The sequence below is a fragment of the Rhinopithecus bieti genome, unplaced genomic scaffold (assembly GCF_001698545.2).
Source record: "Rhinopithecus bieti isolate Rb0 unplaced genomic scaffold, ASM169854v2 scaffold_1101, whole genome shotgun sequence".
Lineage (NCBI taxonomy): Eukaryota > Metazoa > Chordata > Mammalia > Primates > Cercopithecidae > Rhinopithecus > Rhinopithecus bieti.
The window spans coordinates 613,051-635,715 of NW_016803441.1; the positions used below are offsets into that span (position 1 = coordinate 613,051).

At 33.2% G+C, this 22,665-nt stretch overlaps 1 protein-coding gene across 1 annotated transcript in view; it reads left to right on the forward strand.

Annotated features, from left to right (window-relative positions):
- Positions 1 to 21,254, forward strand: part of PCLO (piccolo presynaptic cytomatrix protein) — a 354,063-nt gene extending 332,809 nt beyond the window's left edge. Inside the window, 7 exon segments of the mRNA XM_017883949.1 lie at positions 1,269 to 1,319; positions 4,486 to 4,610; positions 7,709 to 7,735; positions 15,422 to 15,515; positions 16,724 to 16,795; positions 18,915 to 19,095; positions 20,675 to 21,254. Of these exon segments, the coding sequence (XP_017739438.1) occupies positions 1,269 to 1,319; positions 4,486 to 4,610; positions 7,709 to 7,735; positions 15,422 to 15,515; positions 16,724 to 16,795; positions 18,915 to 19,095; positions 20,675 to 20,886 (762 nt within the window). The 3' untranslated portion in view covers positions 20,887 to 21,254.
- Positions 21,255 to 22,665: the final 1,411 nt, after the last annotated feature.

The following is a 22,665-nucleotide window of genomic DNA, read 5'->3' on the forward strand; positions in this document are numbered from 1 at the left end:
TTTGTATGTCTTCTTCTGAGAAATGTCTATTCCAAATCTCTGCCCATTTTTAATTCAGGTTATTTGTTTTCCTGCTGTTGAGTTGTTTGACTTTCTTGTATATTTTGGATATTAACACCCTGTCAGATGTATGGTTTGCAGATATTTTCTCACATTCTATAGGTTGTCTCTTCACTCTGTTGATTGAAACAATCAGCTGCTGATTGGCTATGCAAAAGCTTTTTAGTTTGTTATACTTCTATTTTTTATTCTTGCTTTTGTTGCCTGTGCTTTTGGAGTCATGTCCAAAAAATCTTTTCTCAGACCAATGTCACAGAGCTTTTCCCTTATATTTCTCTCTAATAATTTTAAATTTTCAGGTCTTATATTTAAATCTTTAATCTATTTTGAGATGATTCTTGTATATGGTGTGAGATAAGGGTCCAATTTTATTGCTCTGCATGTGGGATGTCCAGTTTTCCCGGTACCATTTATTAGAGAGACTATCCTTTGCCCATTATGTGTTCTTAACATCTTTGTTGAAAGTCAATTGACTGTAAATGAATGTATTTATTTGGGGGTTATCTATTGTGTTCCATTCCATATGTCTGTCTGCTTTTATGCCATACCATGCTGCTTTGATTACTATGGCTTTGTAGTGGATTTTGAAGTCAAGTAGCATAATTCCTCTGGTTTTGTTCTTTTAGCTCAAAATTGCTTTGGCTATTAGGGTCTTTTGTGGCTCTAAATGAATTTTAGGATTGTTTAACTAGTTCTATAAAATTTCTTTGGAATTTTATAGAGAAAGTGATTGAGTGGGTGATTCACTCTGGAAGGGAGCCGGGAGGTGCTGAGCATTAAGCAAAGAAGTAAAAGAAGGACTTTTCTACCTTCTGTGCTCCTCAGCAGTTCTTGTATTAAACCAGTCTTTTACTTGATGAATGTATTTTAAACATTACTGTATAGATCTTTAAAACCTGTAAATACTTAATTAAATGCTTTAAACCTAAAGTGTTCATTTTCTTAAGTAATTGAAAATACTGCTGGTATAAAATTACAGCTTCAAAGCAGGCTTACCAAAATGAAAAATAGATTTATGCATCTATAAAATTAAATGTGTATTGAGAACCGTAAGTAGACACCATTAATCTGAAGCAGCCAAATGGATAAAATATATTTTCCAAGCAGTTGCTCTGACCAAATAGAAACTAATTTCAGAAGGAAGCCAAAATGATAAATTCTGTGAATAATGTATCTATTAATGTAATATGTGTTCTTTAATATTACAGCCTACCGATGCAACAAAGGTTGTCTCTCATCCAATTACAGGAGAAATTCAGGTATGAAGTTTTTTAAAAAGTCGCCATTATATAACCTTTTTTGGTTCTTTTGCCGCTGATTTATTGAAATTGTAAACACACTGTTAGGATTTTTCTTATTCTGTAACATATACAGAACTGTAAAGGAAAAATGCAATTTTATAGAATAGTATATTAATACAAATATATGTTTTATGAAGTCCAATCATAGCTATGTATTTCTATACTTTGAAATCTGCCTGGGATCTTAGCAGTGTCAACATGTTTTGTGCCTCAGTTTCTTTATACTTGTCTAATGTATTTTAAACATAACAGATTCTCCTGGAAATTTGAAGTTTCCTCTTTAAGAGTTTCATAAGTCTACTGGGTTTTTTCTTCTTTTAATCAAAATTGCTTTAAAACTGCTGAATAGTTCTTGTAGAGAAGTATTTTCATACCATGGGTCATAACTGCTTTGTAATTTATAAAATTAGTTTAATAAATTTTCATCAGGAAAATAACATAAAATAGATAAAGAAAACATAAAATAAAAGATCATCATCTTTTAAAATTCTCTCTGTGTGTTTTGATATGCATATATTTCTAATTGTGGGTCATAGTTAAAAAAAAAAAAAAAAAAAAACCTTTAAAACCTGCACCTTAGGTGATACCAAAAAGTAATTTAGAGTAAATAAGAAATAGTATATAGAAAGAATTAACACTATGAAATAGTAACTAATTGAAAATAGTATGTTCCAGATGAAAGAGTAAGTCTTAGCTGCATCTCTAATACATTCTAGAGGAAATTTTCACAAAAGACTTCACAAAGGATAACAGAAACTTAAATTAATTTGAAGATAAGCATAAAGAAAGGGAGATTATATTCCTAGGAGAAGAAACAGTACAATTAAAGGTGCTGTTGTCCAAGAGTAATAGTTGAGGAATAAGCTTTGAGAAATAGGTTAAGACTAAATTAAAAAGAACCTTGAACATAATCCTAAGAATGTTAGCCACTACGTAATATACCATGATCTCTATTTTGGAGTAAGAGAGAGACTATTCGAGAAGAATGTGTAATAAAAATTCATACGGCAGTGACCTACAAGAAATATTATAAAGGGAAGGACATTGACGCAAAGAAACCAATTAAGTGATTATCCAGGAACCCACTACAAAGCAAAAGTGGAGTATGAGTGTGGAAATGGCGAAAATGTGCAGAAGGTTGACACGTTACTAAGAACAAACTAACAGGACTACCCTGATGACCTCTATCCTCCCCATCTGGCTGTTTCTCTACTATTTCCAACTTCCAGAAAGCCTGTTTTTCACTGACCTCATCTTTCTTCCTTTCACAAGCAGCAAAGAAAATGCTAGAATTTCTGATTCTTAATAGCCTTCTTTCTCTTTCCTACTATTTTGAAACTTCTGTCCTTGGACTAGTATTTCTTTTGGACTTTTTTTTTGTTTTTATTGTTGTTGTTTGTTCTAATTTTATTTTGCTTTCCCTTAAGGAGTAAGATGGAATTCTGTAGTTGAAATTTACCCTGCTATTATTTCTTCTTAATTTGGGGGATATTTTTTCTTAAGGCTGTATTTCAATTATTAGTTAATTATTATTATGTATTATTATTATTATTATTTTTCTTTTAGCAAAAGGCTCATTTCTAATGAAACCTTATGTAGACACCCAAACCACAAATCTGTCAGCACTGGAGTCGCTGTGATTGAAGATTGCTGGGGCATTCCGTTCTCTCTCAAAGCTGACCCTGAGCAACTCTAGATGTTTCCTAAGGCCATACAGAGCAAATTTTGAAAAGCACTCTCTTCAGGTGGCCTGCAAGTTTTCATTTCAATAAGAAATGGTTTGGGTGCTTCTTCACTTAAAAGAGGATTCTAAGGCTGGCAGAGAAAGGAGAGAATAAGGAAGTGTTTCTCTTTAACTAAAGATCTGGAAGCTGTTTGAAATTTCAGTGGTATTAATTACAGGTTATTTTATATTCTATATTTCCATACCAGATTATAGCATACAGTTGCTGCATGATGCCATACAGTTCTAAACTCCCCGTTTCTCCTCTTCTTTAATGGTACTTTGCTTTCTTTTTCACTGTGCTTTTATTACGGTCAGGGACTCTAGTCTTTTCTGGGTGGAGATAAGCAATTGAAGATGTATTTTTCTGACAGGAAACATAATAAGATCAAAATTATGCTAAAATGAGAATTTATTTTCATTATGAAGTTTTACAGGAAAGTGTGACTCATCTGAGTTATCCTATTTTAAATATAAATGCAGCATGTCTGTTTTATATGGATTATTTTAAAAGTAGTATTTTTTCTATATGGATTTGCCCTTGAAATATGTATCCCTTCCCCTCTATTATTTAATAAACAAAAGTAACATCAAACAGAATTAAGGTTTATTCTAAATGATGCTGAAAGAGTCTTTCAATTGTAAAAGAAAAAAAATGCTTAACTCAATTATTTTGAATTATGCAGTTTTCTCAAATATTTGTTTGAATTATGTCTTTTAGTATTCAGCCACAATTGTGCAGCAGCCAGTAAGCATCTATAAAACAATGCCTCTTCTTTCTTCAGCTTCTAAAATTAAAAAAAAAGAAAAGATTATTCTAGTAACTCACTCTATTAGAAAATCTGGTACCGAAAGGTATCCATAGGTTTAATATCAGATAATGTAACATAAAAAAGAGGTAGTAATCTGTGTATTCTTAAATATTCTTACATTTCAGTACCAACAGCTTTGTCTTTAAATAACAGTTCCACCCTGCTGCTAATTATTTGGCAAAATGCAAATAATAATTTATAATAATTTACCAATTAGTTAATTTCTTTTCAAAATTCTGGAAATTGTTGTTAATAAACAGTAACAACATTTACTATTTTCCTAAGAGTAGCAATTTAATTAAAAAATATAACCAGCATTCTAACATATGATTTTCCTTCTAAATAAACTTTAAACAGGCCAGGCCTTTTCACCGTGGAAAGAATGAACAGCATGTTTGCTAGGAATTAAAATATGCCTGGGAGCTTTCAATTAAATTAGACATGAACTGGTCTGTTTGGTTTCAAATAAAATGAAAATGAAAGTTGATGCTTCTTACAAGAATTTTCTTAAAAACACATTAGTAAATATTGAATGATAATGTATAACATGCTTTTAAAAACTTATGGAATATTTTTCTGTCTCCTAAAGCTTCAAATTAACTATGATCTTGGAAATCTCATAATACATATTCTCCAAGCAAGAAATCTTGTTCCTCGAGACAACAATGGTTATTCTGACCCTTTTGTGAAAGTGTACCTTCTTCCAGGGAGAGGGTAAGTAAAATGAAGAAGTATTTCATCTCATGTTTTAAAACAATAGTATAGTGTTTTCTACTCTTTAATTTCAGCACCTCATTTTAATTGACTTTATTATCTTTTCCTTACTTTCCTCCACACGTCGTATTTATTTATTTCCAATTAGTAAATAAGGTGGAATTAAAAACTTGCAATTAAGCCTTACAGGGTTCTAGAAGAANAATCTTGTTCCTCGAGACAACAATGGTTATTCTGACCCTTTTGTGAAAGTGTACCTTCTTCCAGGGAGAGGGTAAGTAAAATGAAGAAGTATTTCATCTCATGTTTTAAAACAATAGTATAGTGTTTTCTACTCTTTAATTTCAGCACCTCATTTTAATTGACTTTATTATCTTTTCCTTACTTTCCTCCACACGTCGTATTTATTTATTTCCAATTAGTAAATAAGGTGGAATTAAAAACTTGCAATTAAGCCTTACAGGGTTCTAGAAGAACAGTGATCAAAATGAAACCAGCCTCCAAGAGAGCAAATCAGCCTTTCAATTCTGGAAACCACTCCTGTGATGAACTATCAGATTCACTATGAAATCATTTAAGGAATTATTTGTGTCAAAGTTAAAGAATTGGCTTACCTTCCCAAATTTATCTGAGAAATAGATATTCAAGGACTCACAAGTTACTGTTTATTTTTATAGGACATGTGTATTTCCCAATATGTTAGTGTTGATTAAAGGGTTTCCTGATGTATCCTTATTTATAGGCATATTTCCAAATCACTGATTTAAAAATTATAAAATAACACAAAGTAATATTAGAAGTATTGACTTTGGCAAATAAATAAAAAATATCTCTTTGAATTTCTTGTGTGATGTATAAATTGTTGATATAGTCAAGTATTCTTTAGAGATATTTAACTTTCACATAAGGCAAATTGCTGTGATCTGGTATATAAGTCAATACTCAAGGATAGTTTCAAAACACTGATTTGAACCCTACAAATTATTATCCTTCACTTGAACAATTCGTATCAGCCAAATTAGCAAGATGGAAACATAAGATCAACAAATGGAGGTAAAATAAAAAGAATTTTGAGTTGGTAATTTAAAGAAACTGGTTTTATTTTTTATTCGTTTTCCTTTTAATTTGTGGAGTGACATTTGAATTTTCCCTTTAACTTGGAAATTTTCCACTGTGGCACACAAGTAGAAGGAATAATTTGACCCACCATGTACCCATCACGCAACCTCAACAGTTATCACTTAGTGACCAATCACGTTTCATTTTTCCTCATACACTCCCTTAATCTAGATTATTTTGGAGTAAATCTCAGCTATTATAATTATTTCAGCAAATATTTTAGTATATATTTCTGAAAATAAAACTCATTTAAAATAACCTTAATACCTTGTATAAACACAATTTTAAATTGTTCAAATAATTGTTTGGTTGCCTCATTAATATTTTCCTAGTTGGTTTGATGATCTAATTGATATTTACAGAATATACTACCCGCCAATAGCAAATTACATATTCCCTTCAAGTACACATGGAGCATTCACCAAAATAGACTATTTTCTAGGACATAAAATAATCTCTGGCAAATTTTAAAGCATTTTAATTATGTGAAGTGTATTATTTGACTGTAGTTGGTTTGTTTAAACAAGATCCAAATTAGAGCTATACGCTGCACTTGAATCTGCTGCTTAGTATTTATATCACCACAGGCAGATCACCAATTTCTTTGAAATTCAGTATTCTTGTCAACCCTGAGAGCCAAGGTAGGCAGAATCATCATTTTTAGCTTGTCAGGAGAACCAAATTAGATAATACTCAGAAAATAATTTTTAAATTGCCAGGTGCTATGTCAAAGTTAGTTCACAGCTTTTAATTTCATCCTTCTCAATAATTTTATTTTAAAAACTTGGAATTGTTGGTATGGTTGCTCTAGTTTTACTTTATTGAACATTTTGAAAAACCAATAATTTTATGTAGAGATTACCAGTAGTCACACAGTACAGGAAAAGTTTGTTTTTGATTTATGTTCATTCATTTATATCTGTATATAGTAGTTGTAACTATAATTTGGCAGTATCTTTTGTAGTTTAAGAATAACAACAAGGCCGGGCGTGGTGGATCACGCCTGTAATCCTAGCACTTTGGGAAGCCGAGGTGGGTGGATCACAAGGTCTGGAGATCGAGACCATCCTGGTTAACACGGTGAAACCCTGTCTCTACCAAAAATACAAAAAATTAGCCGGGCGTGGTGGCGGGCATCTGTAGTCCCAGCTTCTCGGGAGGCTGAGGCAGGAGAATGGCGTGAACCCGGGAGGTGAAACTTGTAGTGAGTCGAGATCGCGCCACTGCACTCCAGTCTGGGAGACACAGCGAGACTCCGTCTCAAAGAAAAAAAAAAAGAATAACAACAAACTGATAACTTCATTCTGCGTTTGATTTGAGTCATTAGACCTTCACTGTTATTATGACAATATTATGATACAAGGGGAAATCACTGCCAAGGATTTGTCTGTAATTAACATTTGTAAATGAAAGAATGAAAATAAAGCATTGTTGTTTATATTCTATATTCTCTAATGATATCCTGGAATACGGAGTACCTACCTTTTATTTATTACAGGATATGTGTCAAGTAGAATGTTACAAACTTAAAGAATCATGAAGGACAGGCAGGTAACATGAATCTGTCAGTCCATTCTGGGGTGAGCAACAAGGAATGGTGGGAACCATGGTGAAATGGAGAACAAACACCCCACCTAAAGCTATCCTCCTGTGGCTTGACAAATAAAACATCCCTACTTGGTGAGGTTTGACTCAAAAGCAGCTAATAAGCTGCTCCTATTCAGTTCCTAGGTCTTGCTTTCAATTACACTCCTAATTATTAGACAAGCAGAGGCCTTGGAATGTATTACACTTGCAAGGTATTATTTTCACTGTAGTTCTAGCATTATTTTCTGCCTCATGTCATTTATATGTTATGGAATAGCTCTTCTAGTTATTATTTTCATATTTTCTTTCTTATTTCTGTTCCTAACTATTTTCTTCCTATCTTTTCTACTTGCCTGTTTTACCCTTCACTCTCGCTCTTGGAATCAATGCAGTCAAGTCATGGTTGTCCAGAATGCAAGGTAGAGTTGTTTCTCTTTCAGTGTCAAGCTATGCTGTTATGCCTTGAGTTATGCTTTTTGCATTTTGATGTACATTCACTTGCACTTCAACATGGGCTGTAATTTGTATTTTTCTACATGTTTGTATCTATTGAATCAGCACTACAACAAATTGTTCTGAGCATATTTCTAAATAGCTTTAGCAGATGTGTGCAATAGAACACAGAAAAGTAGAAAATATTAAAAACATAGAAACAATGAATAAAATATATTATTACCATGAAATTAGACATAACTAAAGTCTCATTTATAATCTATTCACTAAAACTCATTTAGCTTCTCACATAATAATCATGAGTTAAGTTCTTTTGAGTCTTCTACTGAAATAAAAATATAGTCACTTTTCAAAAGTAATTAATGGGTCTTCCAGATGTCCAGTGCAGGTGTGTATCCCATCGGGTGCGGTGACTCACACCTGTAATCCCAGAACTTTGGGAGGCCGAGGTGGGCGGATGATGAGGTCAGGAAATTGAGACCATCCTGGCTAACATGGTGAAACCCCATCTCTACTAAAAATACAAAAAATTAGCTGGGGGCGTGTTGGCAGGCGCCTGTAGTCCCAGCTACCCGGGAGACTGAGGCAGGAAAATAGCATGAACCTGGGAGGTGGAGCTTGCAGTGAGCCGAGATCGTGCCACTGCACTCCAGCCTGGGCGACAGAGTGAGACTGTGTCTCAAAGAAAAAAAAAAAAAGATAATAGGTGTTTGAACTTGGTCCCTCACTTGAACCTAATGTTGAAACATTTTCAGACCTTTATAACTTCTGCCCCACAAAATTTCTGCTATGCAATGTAGAATGCCATAATTGGCTTGCTGTAGTATATTGGCAATAAGATAATCTTCCTTTGTTCCCAATAGTAGGAGTGTTTTCCAATGCAACTCATAACAAGTTGCATCATAACACTGTCAACTAAGGCAGTTTCTTAGTACATAGCCAAAAGCATTATTTTGCACATCTCTCATTGCATTATAAATTAAATGTGTCATTTAGTTGGGAAGGCAAATCATGTATGATCTGTAGCAATAGGGTGATGAGGATTTTAATCCCACCCAGATTATTAATGGTACAGCATTCGTTTTTGTCTATGACATTAAAATTTCACACATTTACTACTAATGAGCTGTTTCCCAAATGAGGCTGTTTCTGATTTTTAAAAGCATAAATATGTAAATATTTCAAACAATAGGATTAGTTACCACAGCCTTGCTATTGCCCAGAAACTTTTTGTTTCCTTACAGCCACATAATTGTGGCAAACAATGTAATCGACACTGTGATAGATTCCTTGTTATGGCTGGTTCTCTCATCACAGAACACAATCCAGGTCTCTCAGGCTGATACGCAAAATTAGTTTTGTTTCAAAGAAATAGTATTATTTTTAGAACAGATATTATTAATCACATTATTCAGAATCTCCCTATCTTTTATATATAGAAACTTGGGAAAAATTATCAGAATGATAGAGATTGTATTTAACTTAGAAAAGAGAGAATATTTTATAAATTATAAATAATGGCATGTCTTAGATAACTGTTTAAAAGATCTAGAAGCTACTCTCTTGTCTTTCATTTAGAAATCACTTTCACCATGTCTTTGAGAATTGTCAGTGTAAGAGGGAATTATATTGACAAGGTACTGACATTGTAAGTTAGACTATGGAAGCCAATGAGTGAGGTCCTTAAGAACTTGCATTTGAATTTTAGCCCTGTCACTTAGAAGCTGTAAGATTTCTCTAAAACTGTTTTTCTCTTCTGCAAAATAGGAATAATAACAGCTCCCTTCACAGGCTTTCTGTGAAATACATGAAATAAATACATCAAAAGTGATAAGCATAATGTTTGGAACATAATAAGCTTTCAATCAATGGTAGTTGTTATTATTATTGCTAGGAATGTGTATCATACATTTTATGTAACCAATGGTTAGTTATCTCTGCAACAAAAAGGTACAGAATGCTTGAGCTACTGAATTATACTGAATTATTTAAAAATACTATGTAGAAAATTAAACAATTTTCTTTAATAATAAAATGTAATACATCTTTCATTCTTAAATTAAAAATGAAGTCCTGTTAACTAGTTAAAAATTACACTGATCTAGTTTCCTTGTCTTCTTTATTTTCTTCTTTCCACCTTCTGATCAATAAACTCTGAAGGGCCAAATGTCAGGCAAGATAAGGTGAGAGAATGACAAGGAAAAGGTCTGGATCATGCATGAACTCAATACTTTCTCTTGGATAATTAAGAAATGGAAATGAGCATACATGAAGGGCCTCGTTCTGATTTTCTCTCATCACACTGTTGAGCAAAGTGAAAATATTTTCTCATTACTGAGATTTTGTTATGAATGTAATAATTATTTTTAGCTATCATTATATCTGGAAGCCCAGTTCCTGGCTGAACCTTTCTCTAAACAGCATTGGCAGCCTATCAAACCATTTCCTCTGGGACCTATGGAAGGCAGGTACAGGTGTTGTGTGTATTTACAATATGATGTCCGAAACGTTATTTTACCTCAATAGATTTTAAAGGAAAACAATATACAAGCATGTTCTAAGGATCACTGAATATTTACTTAGCACAGACTATGGTGTCAGACACTGTGCCAGATGCAGGGGTTACAACTGACAATGTAGCCATAGTCTCTGCCATCAGAGAGCAAAGAGGAAAATAAAATGATAGACAATAAGCACACCATTACACCATTAAACAGAGCTTACAAAATGGGATACAGGTTGTGCTTTTTCTAAATTAAGAGAAACAACCTCAGAGGAGTAATTTTGAAAAACGTGTGTGTGTGTGTGTGTATGTGTGTGTGTGTAGTAAGTTTAGTAAAGGAAAACCAGATAAAACATTAGAAATGAATATCTTCAATGTTTTAGATTATTTTATAAAAGTAGATACACCAAAGAAGCCTTCAAATTTCATTATCTTTTCTCAATTTTTCTTTTGAAATTAAAAAATATGTACATGGAAACTGTTTTCCTGCTGGTCTTGAGTAGAGTAATTGAATTTCAAATACTTTGTCAGACAGCCTTAAAAGTAGATATACCTATGCATGACAAAATAACCAATAAAAGCAAATAAAAAAATAAACCACCAGTACTTTGGGAGCCTGAGGAGGGCAGATCACGGGGTCAGGAGATGGAGACCATCCTGGCTAACACGGTGAAACCCCGTCTCTACTAAAAATACAAAAAAAAAAAAAAAAAAATTAGCCGGGGGTGGTGGCGGGCGACTGTAGTCCCTGCTACTGAGGCTGAGGCAGGAGAATGGTGTGAACCTGGAAGGCGGAGCTTGCGGTGAGCCCAGATCCTGCCACTGCACTCTAGCCTGGGTGACAGAGTCAGACTCCGTCTCAAAAAAATAAACAAACAAGGCAAAACTTCAAGGGGGTGAAGTTTTAGATATTTTTTGATAAGCACCATGTCCCATCTTTATGTATTGACCTTATTTTCCCTTAATAAACTTCTTTGATTATTAGATATGATTGTCCTAATTTCCCTAATGTTAAATCATTAATGTAATCTTCCCTCAAGAGAATGTAGTGTGTTTACTAGACAAGAAAGGAAAGGCAGGATGAACTCCACTTATTTCTCAGCTTCACTATATGCTCACATTCAAGAATCCCCCTGTTTACCTGCCTACCTTCAACTTGTAAATCCACAGATTTTGATACGACTATTTTGTGTAGAGTTTTAAATTTTGTTAAGTGGCAACACAGTTCATTGAAATTGTGTACAATATGATCAGAGCATGGTAGTTATAAAACAAGTGTTATTGAAGAATGGCTTCGTGTGACCAGCTCTGTGTGTCAGGAAATGCAAGTGCAAAAAATACTGCAAAGGCTTTCATTGGTGTTTAGGAGCAAGCTGTTTTTACTTTCATTAATTCTAAAGGCAATGGATGTTTTAGGTCTGGAGAGAATTGGAGAATCAAACTCATTACTATGATTAAGATAGTCTATTAAAATGAACATTTTAAGTTTTGTCCAATCAGTTTAGGTTATTTCTAAAAGTATCTGGTCAAACATCAGTATTTATCAGTGTTTATAATAAGTAGGCCTAATTGTTCCACAACACTCGCTTAGGATGTACCATTCAGGATTTCCCTAGGCAGCTCTAAAGATGGCCTAACTTGCTCATGATGTTTGTAATGTGTGTGTACACATTATACATAATTTATATTATATGCATAAAAATTATATATTTAAATTGAGATGGAGAATTTTAGATTATAAAGAAGACAAACTCGATACTTCAGGTAGTGAAGACTGCAATTAAGAAAATAGATGGATGTCACATTTTATGATGGGCCTAATCAACTCAGTTCATATAACATTTATTTAAGAGCAAAAAATCAAATTACCTATATTTGAATCCTGGTCCTACCAGTTAATAACTATGCAACTTTGACAATATGCCTTAATTTTTCTGAGCTTCAAGTTTTCTCACCTATAAAATGGAATAAGAAGTAATACCTGTAAAATGGGGTTAATATGAGTATTACATGAGTTAACACATGAAAAGCACTTAGAACTTTACCAGAGGAAAGAATAGGCATTTAATAAATGTTAGTTATGATTTTAATATGCTTACTTTTAAAAATGCTTTTCATGCATGAATTAAATACATACTCATATGTCAATACAATACAAGGGTTTTTTAGTTGATAGAGATGTACAATTCCTGATACAGAGTTGGCATTCAATAATTTTTGCTAGGTGTATAAGTGAAAAAAAAGACTAAATGTGGATTTGAACAATTTGAATAACAATTATTCACATGTATGGATTAAGAAAAGATAGGGACTGATAAATCCCTTCAAACATACTTCAATACTACTGCAGACTATTTTAATATATATTGGCAGACCCAGAACTTTAGTGATAGTACATGGGTTTGCATTTGGTATTAATTCCCATCTTGTTAAACAAATAGTATATTTTTTAGAACTTAAAAAGCATAATTTTATTACTGTTCACTATATTAGATAAATCTTAATATGGTTTCCATAACCTCACCACCTTGATAAGTAAGTCCAAAACAAACAGAGGCTTTAAAACTCATACTACCATGTGTATACCTATGTATATTCACATAGGAGAACAGCCATGATTCTAAAGTAGCAATCCACATTTACTGTTAACTTAAAAGTAGCCACTAATTCTTTCTATGTCCCTATCAAATTAAAGTTATTAACTCTATGTATTAATTTCTATATATTATTTCTGTGTAGACACTTTTTTGTAGACACGAATTCTATCACCATCAAATTAAGTCATTAATTCTATGTTACCATCAAAAAAGAATCCAAAACTAAATTTAAAGCAACATATCTTACTGAAAATTTTGAATTTTCATTATGAAATATTTCAAGTTTACTAAAATTATAGAAAATACCCTAACAAATATCTGTGTGCTTGCTCTCCAATTTTGTCACATCTCAAGATTTTGCTGTATTTGTCCTAGATGTTTTAAAATAAAAGATAACACCCTGAGGCCCTCTGAAATCACTTCCCTGTCCATCAAAAAAACTCACTAAATTGAATTTAATATTCATAATTTACAAGTTTTCTTATATTAATATATGTATTTCAAATATACATGTATATATGATGTGTAATCTTATTTCACATGATTTTATCTTTGTACCATTATACCATACTATATTAAGTGTTTGATCAAAACTTTTTTCAAGATATATCCATCTTGATATATGGAGGCTTTTAAAATTTATTTAATTGATTTTCAGTGCCACTTACTATTTCATTGAAATGAATATATCATAATGTATTTATTCTTTCTTCTATTGGCTTACTATTGAAATAATGTTACAATTAATATTCTTGAACAAATTCCTTGTTCACAGGTAGGAGAATTTATGGTAGAAGTGGAATTAGTAGAAATTGAATATTTGGATGTTTGGGTATATAAAGTTAAACTTCACCAGATATTGACAAATTTATCCAAAAAGTGTATATAGAAACTTCCTATCCACAGTCTATGAGAGCTCCTCTTCCTTTAAATCATTGTCTGTATATTTCCCTAAAATTGTTTGTAATTTATCTTGAGTGACAACTGTCAAATTGTGTACATTCAAATTGGTTGAAGTGGGGGGAACACTGCTTTATTTCAATTGGATTCAGCTCACAATGGCTGACTTGTGAAGTGTTATGAAACACCAGCTCGGTGCTTCTTAATCTTGGCTACACATTAGATTCACCTCGGAGCCTTCAAAAATCCTAATATTCAAGCCTCATCCCAGACTAATTACATCAGACTTTCCTTCGAGGTATAAGCAGGGGTAAGAGGGAAGTGGGTGGAGGGTTGACTGACCCACCTCCCAGCACCAGAACTCAGGTGATCCCATTATGCAGTCAATGTTAAGAATTACTTCCCTTGTATCTGACTAGTAAGAAGATAAAATCAGAGAGACAGGGAAAGTACTTGCCTGTAGGCCCATCTTTAAAAGTAAGTGGTGAGCTGGAGTTTGATTCTCAATCGCTTTCTCTAGAATGTGTAGGTAAATTAGTGGCTGGGGAAAATTTCCAGGCATCCAGGATATGGCAATACTTGAGACCAGGAAAGTAGCAAGAGTTAGTTTGGCTATAGTTTGGAATAGAACTACAGATTACAAGGGACAGGATCCAGCCCCTTTTAGGGAAAGGCAACTTGTGAAGTCCAGACATATGTAAAGACTCCCAGACAAAGAGGTTGGTTTACAGGACTCTAGTGTCCACCAGAGATGAAGTATTATTTAGAACGTGAGACATAAGCTTAGGCAGAAAATTCAGAAAAAAAGTAGTGAGAGTTAGAGAAAGGCCTTGTCTGTGTGGGCACCATTTGGTAATAGCAAATAACAGTAATCTAATTTCAACCCCATCAGTTGGTGACAGCTATACATGTTCTGCCAGACTTAATTAGGATACGCTTTGAAAATGAAGTTGTTTTTAAATGTGTAGCATATAAGCTTCTAATTGGTGCTCAGAGGAAATGGAAAGTCAAGGATTAATGCAAATGTCCCAAGTTATAATAATTGAGGAAAGATTTTATTTGGTCCGTCAATTGTAAAATAACATATTGACATAAACCAAAAATTTATATTTAATTAAAATTGCTTTATAACTGCATTAAATATACTTTACTAAGAGTGTTGGACTATACTTCAAATATCGGATAACAAGTGTTTATGGAATGTCAGCCACAGCAACAGCCATTCTTCATCTTTTTCTCAATCAGTACAGTCATTACAATGTTTTAGTTTTGCTTTTCCATACGTGCAAAACTATAGGAAAGTTAAACACCAAATTACTGTTTATTGGGCAATAACATTGATGTTACCGTTTAGTTCATGTAATTATCTCCTACGTTCAGGAAAGAGTAAGATTTCTAAATTATAGTATAGTTAGAACACCTACAAGCATTTCTTTAAAAAAATAATCTTTAGGGCAAAGAAAACTACAAGCATCCAACATATTTTTAAGTTGTCACTGTGCATTCAAGGTTTAAGACATGAGGATGATGAGATAATTATATAGTGATTTGAAATAAAATATCTTGAATAGTCTGCATGTCCTTTAGTTTAACTGTGAAGTCATCAACTAAGGTGAATAATCAAGATAACTCTTTCTTTTCTCCCAATTCAGTGCTGAGTACAAGAGAAGGACTAAATATGTCCAGAAAAGTCTTAATCCTGAGTGGAATCAAACAGTAATTTATAAAAGTATTTCCATGGAACAGGTATGTAAAGATTATTTCTAGGTGACAGAATTAGGCTAATATAAGTACAGTGATGGCACAGTTACTCAAAAATTGGGATCTATATACATTTTGCCAATCAAACAGAAAAAGTTGAGTAAAATACATGTAAGAAATGTAGCCAATGGAAAAAAAATGAGTGACGTTTAAACATAGGGTGAAAGTAAATCTGCACATTTTGACAAAGCAGCCAAAACATAAACAAATACAATAAGAAAACTAGTGGAATATTTTCCATTGATTATTTCAGAATTTAAAATTGTTAATAGACTAAGCCACAGTTATCAAATTTGAGAGGGCAATATATTTTCCAACTGGCTATATTTTGACTTTCTTACACAGTATACAGAAAAAATAAGATGCAATGCATAGAACTGTATTACTCCACCAGACAATATTTTAGGATCTCATCTCTTTGCTAAATTGAGGCCTCCTAAGAATCTGGCATTGTGGTGCTAAACTCTACAGAAGAATGCAAAATAATGACTAGTATAAAGAGTTATCACTACAGATAAGTAACTGTAGGCAAAATTACACTAATGTGCTTCTGAAAATCTGCATTTTTATAACTTTGCTTGAGTAACAGACAATAACTGAAATGTATAAAGTTGAATTCAGACAGAAGACTACAAAGACAGTTCCCACATAAACCAATTTACAAGTGAACTGTCTTTCAAAATGAGGTTCTTAATTTGTCTTCTAGTAGATTAATTTGATTACAAAAACGAAGCTGGATACAAATTATAATCTGGGTTTGTGAATTTAAAATAAACTCACCTGCAGAAATAAGACAATGCTACTAAGTTTTTTAGAAATTGCTGAAGCATCTAATCCAAATACTTCATCTATATAATACTAGACGTTTTGCAGTCTATGAATTTCTTATATTTAGAGTACTTATAAATTCTGATTTCTATTTTGAAAATGAAGTGGGGATACAATAAATAAGAATTATCATTTTATTCACAAAATAATAATGTTTCATATGATCAAACACTAGAGTGCAAAATCATTCAAATTTTACGTAATATTTAATATATTTAAACTACCTAGTTTTTGGTAAAATTTTAAGTATTTTCACATAAATGGAAGGAGTTTAAGGAAATAAAATAAATATGTCTACTGTATATGTATAATGAAAATGTATGATGGAAAGATAGGTTAATTAGATTTCTATTTGAACTATATAGCTCAAGAAGAAAACACTGGAGGTGACAGTTTGGGATTATGATAGATTTTCATCCAACGACTTCCTTGGGGAGGTAAGCCTCTGACTTCCTTTCCCTTATTTGCAGCTGTGGTAAACCACCAATTAAAGCATGATGCAAAGCATATTTCTAAAGTTTATAAGATAGCCATTTCTGCATAAAATCTTTTGGCAGATAGAATTTATTTCCTGATTTACTCTTTGAGTAGATTAATACCAACTCAAGAAATGATTTTCACTCTATCACTTGGTGTACTTTATAATTAATTTCTAAGATGAAATTTTGTTTCAGTAGGAAGATATGCAATCACACTGTGAGTCCAAATGAGATTTGAAGTAATAAATTTATTATATTATAAAATGGCCTGGACTTTTCAAAATGCATTTACAGGTTCTTTAATTGATTCGATGTGACATATTGCATTGTTATTTATAATTGTTTCCTGAGAAAAACTGCTGAAAACATTTTAAGAAGCAAAACTATAAGTAAGAGAAAACAATAAAAACAATTTTTACATTAACATCAAGGAATCAAAATAACCTAATTGTATGCCTGTATCAGAATATCTCATATACCCCATAAATACATACACTTACTATGCACTTGTAAAAATTTAAAAGTAAACAAATAACTTAATCATGAAATTGGTAGAGTGAACAAACCTTGCGATTTTTTAAATCTATTATATATATACACACATTGTTTATAGATATATATACATTGTTTATATATATGAACATAATACATACATTGTTTATACATAGGAACATTATATGTATAATGTAGATATGTACATATTGTATAATGTAGATTATATATGATATGTTGTATATAGACATATATTATAAATTATACATACAGATATATTATACATTGTATGCATAATGTGTATAGACATACAATGTATATGTGTCTATATATACTATACAGTATACAATTATATGTATACAGTGTATATATGTTTATGTACACATATATACAATGTATATATACACACACATTGTTTAGTGTTCTGCTTAGGGTAGAAGTTATAAATGAATATTAAAAATAATCTCCAAAACCTACAAAATATGATATCCTTTTGATAGAGATTATATAAAACAGTTGTGTAATCAAGGTGATAATGAGGCCTTGTTTGGTTGTTAAGACTTTGCACCTCTCTTTTCACCAAAACCAGAGCATTTGACCCTTACCTTCCAGCTCCATCCAGCTCTAGCCACTTGGACTAATCTTGATCTTAGGCAGGAGTACTCTAGATTAGTATTATGTCTGACTTTATGTCTCAAAAAAGTGACTTATTGAAGTCCTTCTAATTTATGGTCTTATGTTTACATGAGCCTAAAGCATATATCCATTGGTCTGGTTTTCATTTCTTTTTAGCTCATCATATCTAAGATGTCAGCAACTGCAAAATGCACCAATGTACTAAGAAAAAAAAAGTTGCCAATCAAACCACGACAAAATGTGTTAGTCATATCCCTATTTCAAATGTGAACTAAAGTGTGTTTTAAAATAAAATAAATAAATTTATAATTGCAACTTGCTCATTCTTTTCCAGTTTGTCCTTTTGTGACTAAAATCAAACATTTTCAAGGTTGCTAGTCCAGTTTAAGATTAGAATGAGTTATGATTTCTTTTTTTTTTTTTTTTCTTTTTTGAGACAGAGTCTCGCTCTGTCGCCTGTGCTGGAGTGTGGTGGCGTGATCTCAGCTCACTGCAAGCTCCACCTCCCGGGTTCACGCCATTGTCCTGCCTCAGCCTCCCTTGTAGCTGGGACTACAGGCGCCAGCTTGGCTAATTTTTTTTTTGTAGTTTTAGCAGAAACGGGGTTTCACCATTAAGATTAAAATGAGTTCTTACAACAAAAAGAAGTTTTGTTTTATGAACAGATTGACTTGTGACCCTTTTAACATCATATCCAAATAATTTATTTAATAGTCAAAAATTTTATACAGTTCAGTTCAAGCAAACATTTATTAAGCATCTAGTATGTAAAAGACATTGTTTCCAGTATCATTGGTGAAGAAAATGAAGAAGAAAGAATCATCATCCTCAAAAGTTGTACTGTATTCCTTGGTTTATATCCTTTAATAAATTTTAGAACATAGAAAAAGTAATGAATTAATCATACTCTAGTCCCTAAATTTCATTGATTTGTTACACTTTTTTTCAGGTATTGATTGATTTATCTAGCACATCTCACCTCGATAACACTCCAAGGTGGTATCCTCTCAAAGAACAGACTGAAAGCATTGATCATGGCAAGTCACATTCCAGTCAGAGCAGCCAGCAGTCCCCAAAGCCATCTGTTATCAAAAGCAGAAGCCATGGTATTTTCCCTGACCCATCAAAGGGTAGGAAATATTTTTTAAGCAGATAAAGCTTTGTGTCTATTTGTTCAGTCTGTATCTTCTTAGTGTGAATGTTTGTACATTTAACATGTATTAATAGACTAGACATGACTGGAAAATACTTAATATAATGTCATGCAAAGAGTGATGGATATGGAGTCAGGAGAAATGGGCTTTATTCTCAGATCATCACCCATACTTAGGTGTAGGACTTTGTAATCTTCACTTCTCTAACTGTCCATTTTCCAACATGTAAAATGGAGGAGGTTGGACTATATGAGCTGTTTGGTCTATTCCACCTCAAAATCCATGATAACATGATTTCAGAAAATGCATTTGGGTATTTCATAAAGATAATATAAAAATTCCTACTGGTTCATTGACTAGACATAATCATCATTACCATTAAGGTATAATCCTTCTACTTGTTGAATCTCTGGTTGTCCATAAATATTGTCTTGCCCAATAAATATAATTTTGCATGCTACTTTTTATTTATCATACAAAGAATATTTTCCCTTGTCATCAAAACAATTGGTATGCTGAAATTTACTTAAGTCTTTCCTAAATGTTGAACTCAAGCTAATGTTTTAATAATTATTATTATTTTTTAAATAACAGTGCCATACATTGGGTTTGACAATATGCAAATATGCACAGCACTCTCATTCAAATGAGCTTTTCCTTTGAGAGGTTCATTACCAGCTGTCCTACAACACAACATTAATCCTCATCATAAACTGAGTTACTGCCTCTGTGGGATAAAACGTGTGGTACCTTACCTACATATACTGAACTATTTATAAGTATGAAATATAATTTTTATATTGGACTTGAGTATTACTTCCTTGTCACCTTTTCTAGGAAAGTCCATCAAATTGAAAAGTGGTTCTTTGTACATGAGATTCTCTGAATCTCTGAATCATAAATGCAAGTGTTCTAGGAGATGAGAAAGTGAGTCCATGTCCAGTAGGCCACTGAGTTGGTATCATAAGCCACTGACTACGAGTGCTGTAGATTATTTATTAATGAGTTTTATAGACCATTTATGGGTTCTACTTAGCCATCTCAACTCCATCTTGCTTAACATTCTGCAAGATCATTAGTATAAAGATCTCTCTGTATGACTGCCTTAGAAAATATGTGATCCATACATTCTCTACAATGGTTTGAGGCATGATTCTACAATCTCCACATTTAATATGTCCTAGTGACTCACATCCTTCATCCTGTTTTTACTTAAAACTCCTCCTGTGTACCGTCTCCTACCTGACCTCTACTGGAATTAGCAGAGGTGCTTGATGAAACTAGAAGTTAACATATTTATTACTAGAAGCTAGTCAGAATGTATTTCTTTTTTCAAAGTTATCTCTTCTCATTGCTATCATCCTTTTGCCTTTCCTCCCCCAAATTGTTTCCCAGATGTTTAATCACAGTTCTCTATGATGACCAGTTGCCTAAATGAGTCATATAAGACCCAGAATTAACATAAATTTTAGACAGTTTCAAATTATGTGTAGACTAAGCTTGACAGGAGGAGTGCTGGAACAACTTTACTCATGTTTTACCCTTTTGTGACCAGACATGCAGGTTCCCACCATTGAGAAATCCCATAGTAGTCCTGGTAGCTCAAAATCATCATCAGAAGGCCATCTCCGTTCTCATGGACCATCTCGCAGTCAAAGCAAAACCAGCGTCACTCAGACCCACCTGGAAGATGCAGGGGCTGCCATAGCTGCTGCTGAAGCTGCCGTGCAACAACTCCGCATTCAACCAAGTAAAAGACGCAAATAAATTCCTCAGCATGGCAGCTTAATGTTCATCTGTTGCCTTTCTTTCCTGCTGTCCTTTCCTGTTTGCTTTCAGTTTTCAACATCCTCTGCTCACCCTGTTCTCTGTCCCTTCGTCTGTGTAAGAACAATATCAATACATTAATATGCTCTTTCTTATTTAGATTATTTTTATTTACATGGACTGAAATAAAACTGGCTGTTTCTCCTTTGTTTACACCATCCATCCAACCTGGCTCATAGCATTTGATACAGTGTCTGTGATGTTTGGAGGCAAAGCAATGTTGTGTGTCCTTTTTGTTTGCGCTTAAATATCTTTTAGAATGCAGAAATTATAAGCACAAGTGGCTGCCAGTTTTTCAGACCTTATACCAAACAATAAAAAAGTGCACACACATAAGTATTTAGAGCAGATTCGCAATTAGATTCTTGTGTCTGAAAATACTCAAAAAGTCTAGGCAGAAGATAATGCAACCAACAGTCAACTTCTAGAAACTTGGAGGAAAAGCCATTTCAAGACAGTGCTTTAAAACACTAATAAATTATGCTTGTGAAATATGGTAACTTTCCATGTGCAAAAATTTGTAGTCTTGAAAAATCTGTGAAGAAAATCTTATTTCTTATATTCTCAAAAAACTACGTTAAATTAATATACGTGTAAGCATATGTCATGAGGCAATGCAACCTCATTGAGGAGCACAATTGGGTCCATTCTGTTGGATCACACTTTGTATGCGATGACAGATTTTACAGATTTTTTTTCTAACCATTGGAAATCAAAATGTACTATGTCTGGTAGCTATAAGGCAATCAAAGTGTAACAGTTGACCTATCTTAACTGCTGTATTTTCATTTCATTTGTGAAAATTTAGTCAACTGATATAATTATATAAAAATAAGTGCAAATATTTCACAAATGTAGGTGCCCTGTTACTTCTAAAAGGCATTAGCCAGGCAATGGAGATAGATCGTTGTTCTCTCCATCTCCCTAGTCATCATTTCCAAAGAAACAGCCAGTTTTAAACCCCTTTAGTGCTGTGCATGTGGTGTCATTTTGGCATTTGAAAACACAACTTATTTAAATAGAGCAAAAGAGCACTTCTGTTTGCATGAATAGCATTTAAGCTGGTTCCATCTGAGGATACATACTCTGGGTTTCCATTTCACCCACACTGCCACAGCAGCACATAAAAGCGGTCAGTCTAATCATGCCAGGAAGCAGCACAGACACAGCATAGCAGGAGTCCTCCCCATTCAAAGAACTCAGTCTGATAATCTGCCTCCACCAGCCAATGGCAACCAAGACCAAAGCCAGCTAGCCCTCAGGAAGGTGATGTCTGATGGACCAGTCAAGCCAGAAGGAGGTGAGCAGAAAGGCCCTGTTCAAAGCACACAGCAAGAACATCCCCCAAATTTAAAGCTCTCCTCTTTAATTTTTAGAGATTGTCTGATAAAATATGTTTATCCACTTTTTAATGTGCTTTTGTGGGCATGGCATTTCAGGACTTCATCATCACCATGTAAGTCCCAAGACCAGTCCCGTAATATATTGACTACAGTGATTTGTATTTTTCTATGCACTGGGCATCTTTTGACTTTTGTTGGGAAATAGATTAACAATATTCATATTGCAGAATGGAATGCATGCTACTAACCTAATCTGTTCAAGCATGACTATAAATATGTTTCATTGTGATAAAAGTTTAAATTGCTCACAGTTCAAGTTAGCCTACCAGTTGGAATGTGGATCAGTTTTGTTGCCTATTATTTCAAGTGTAACTTT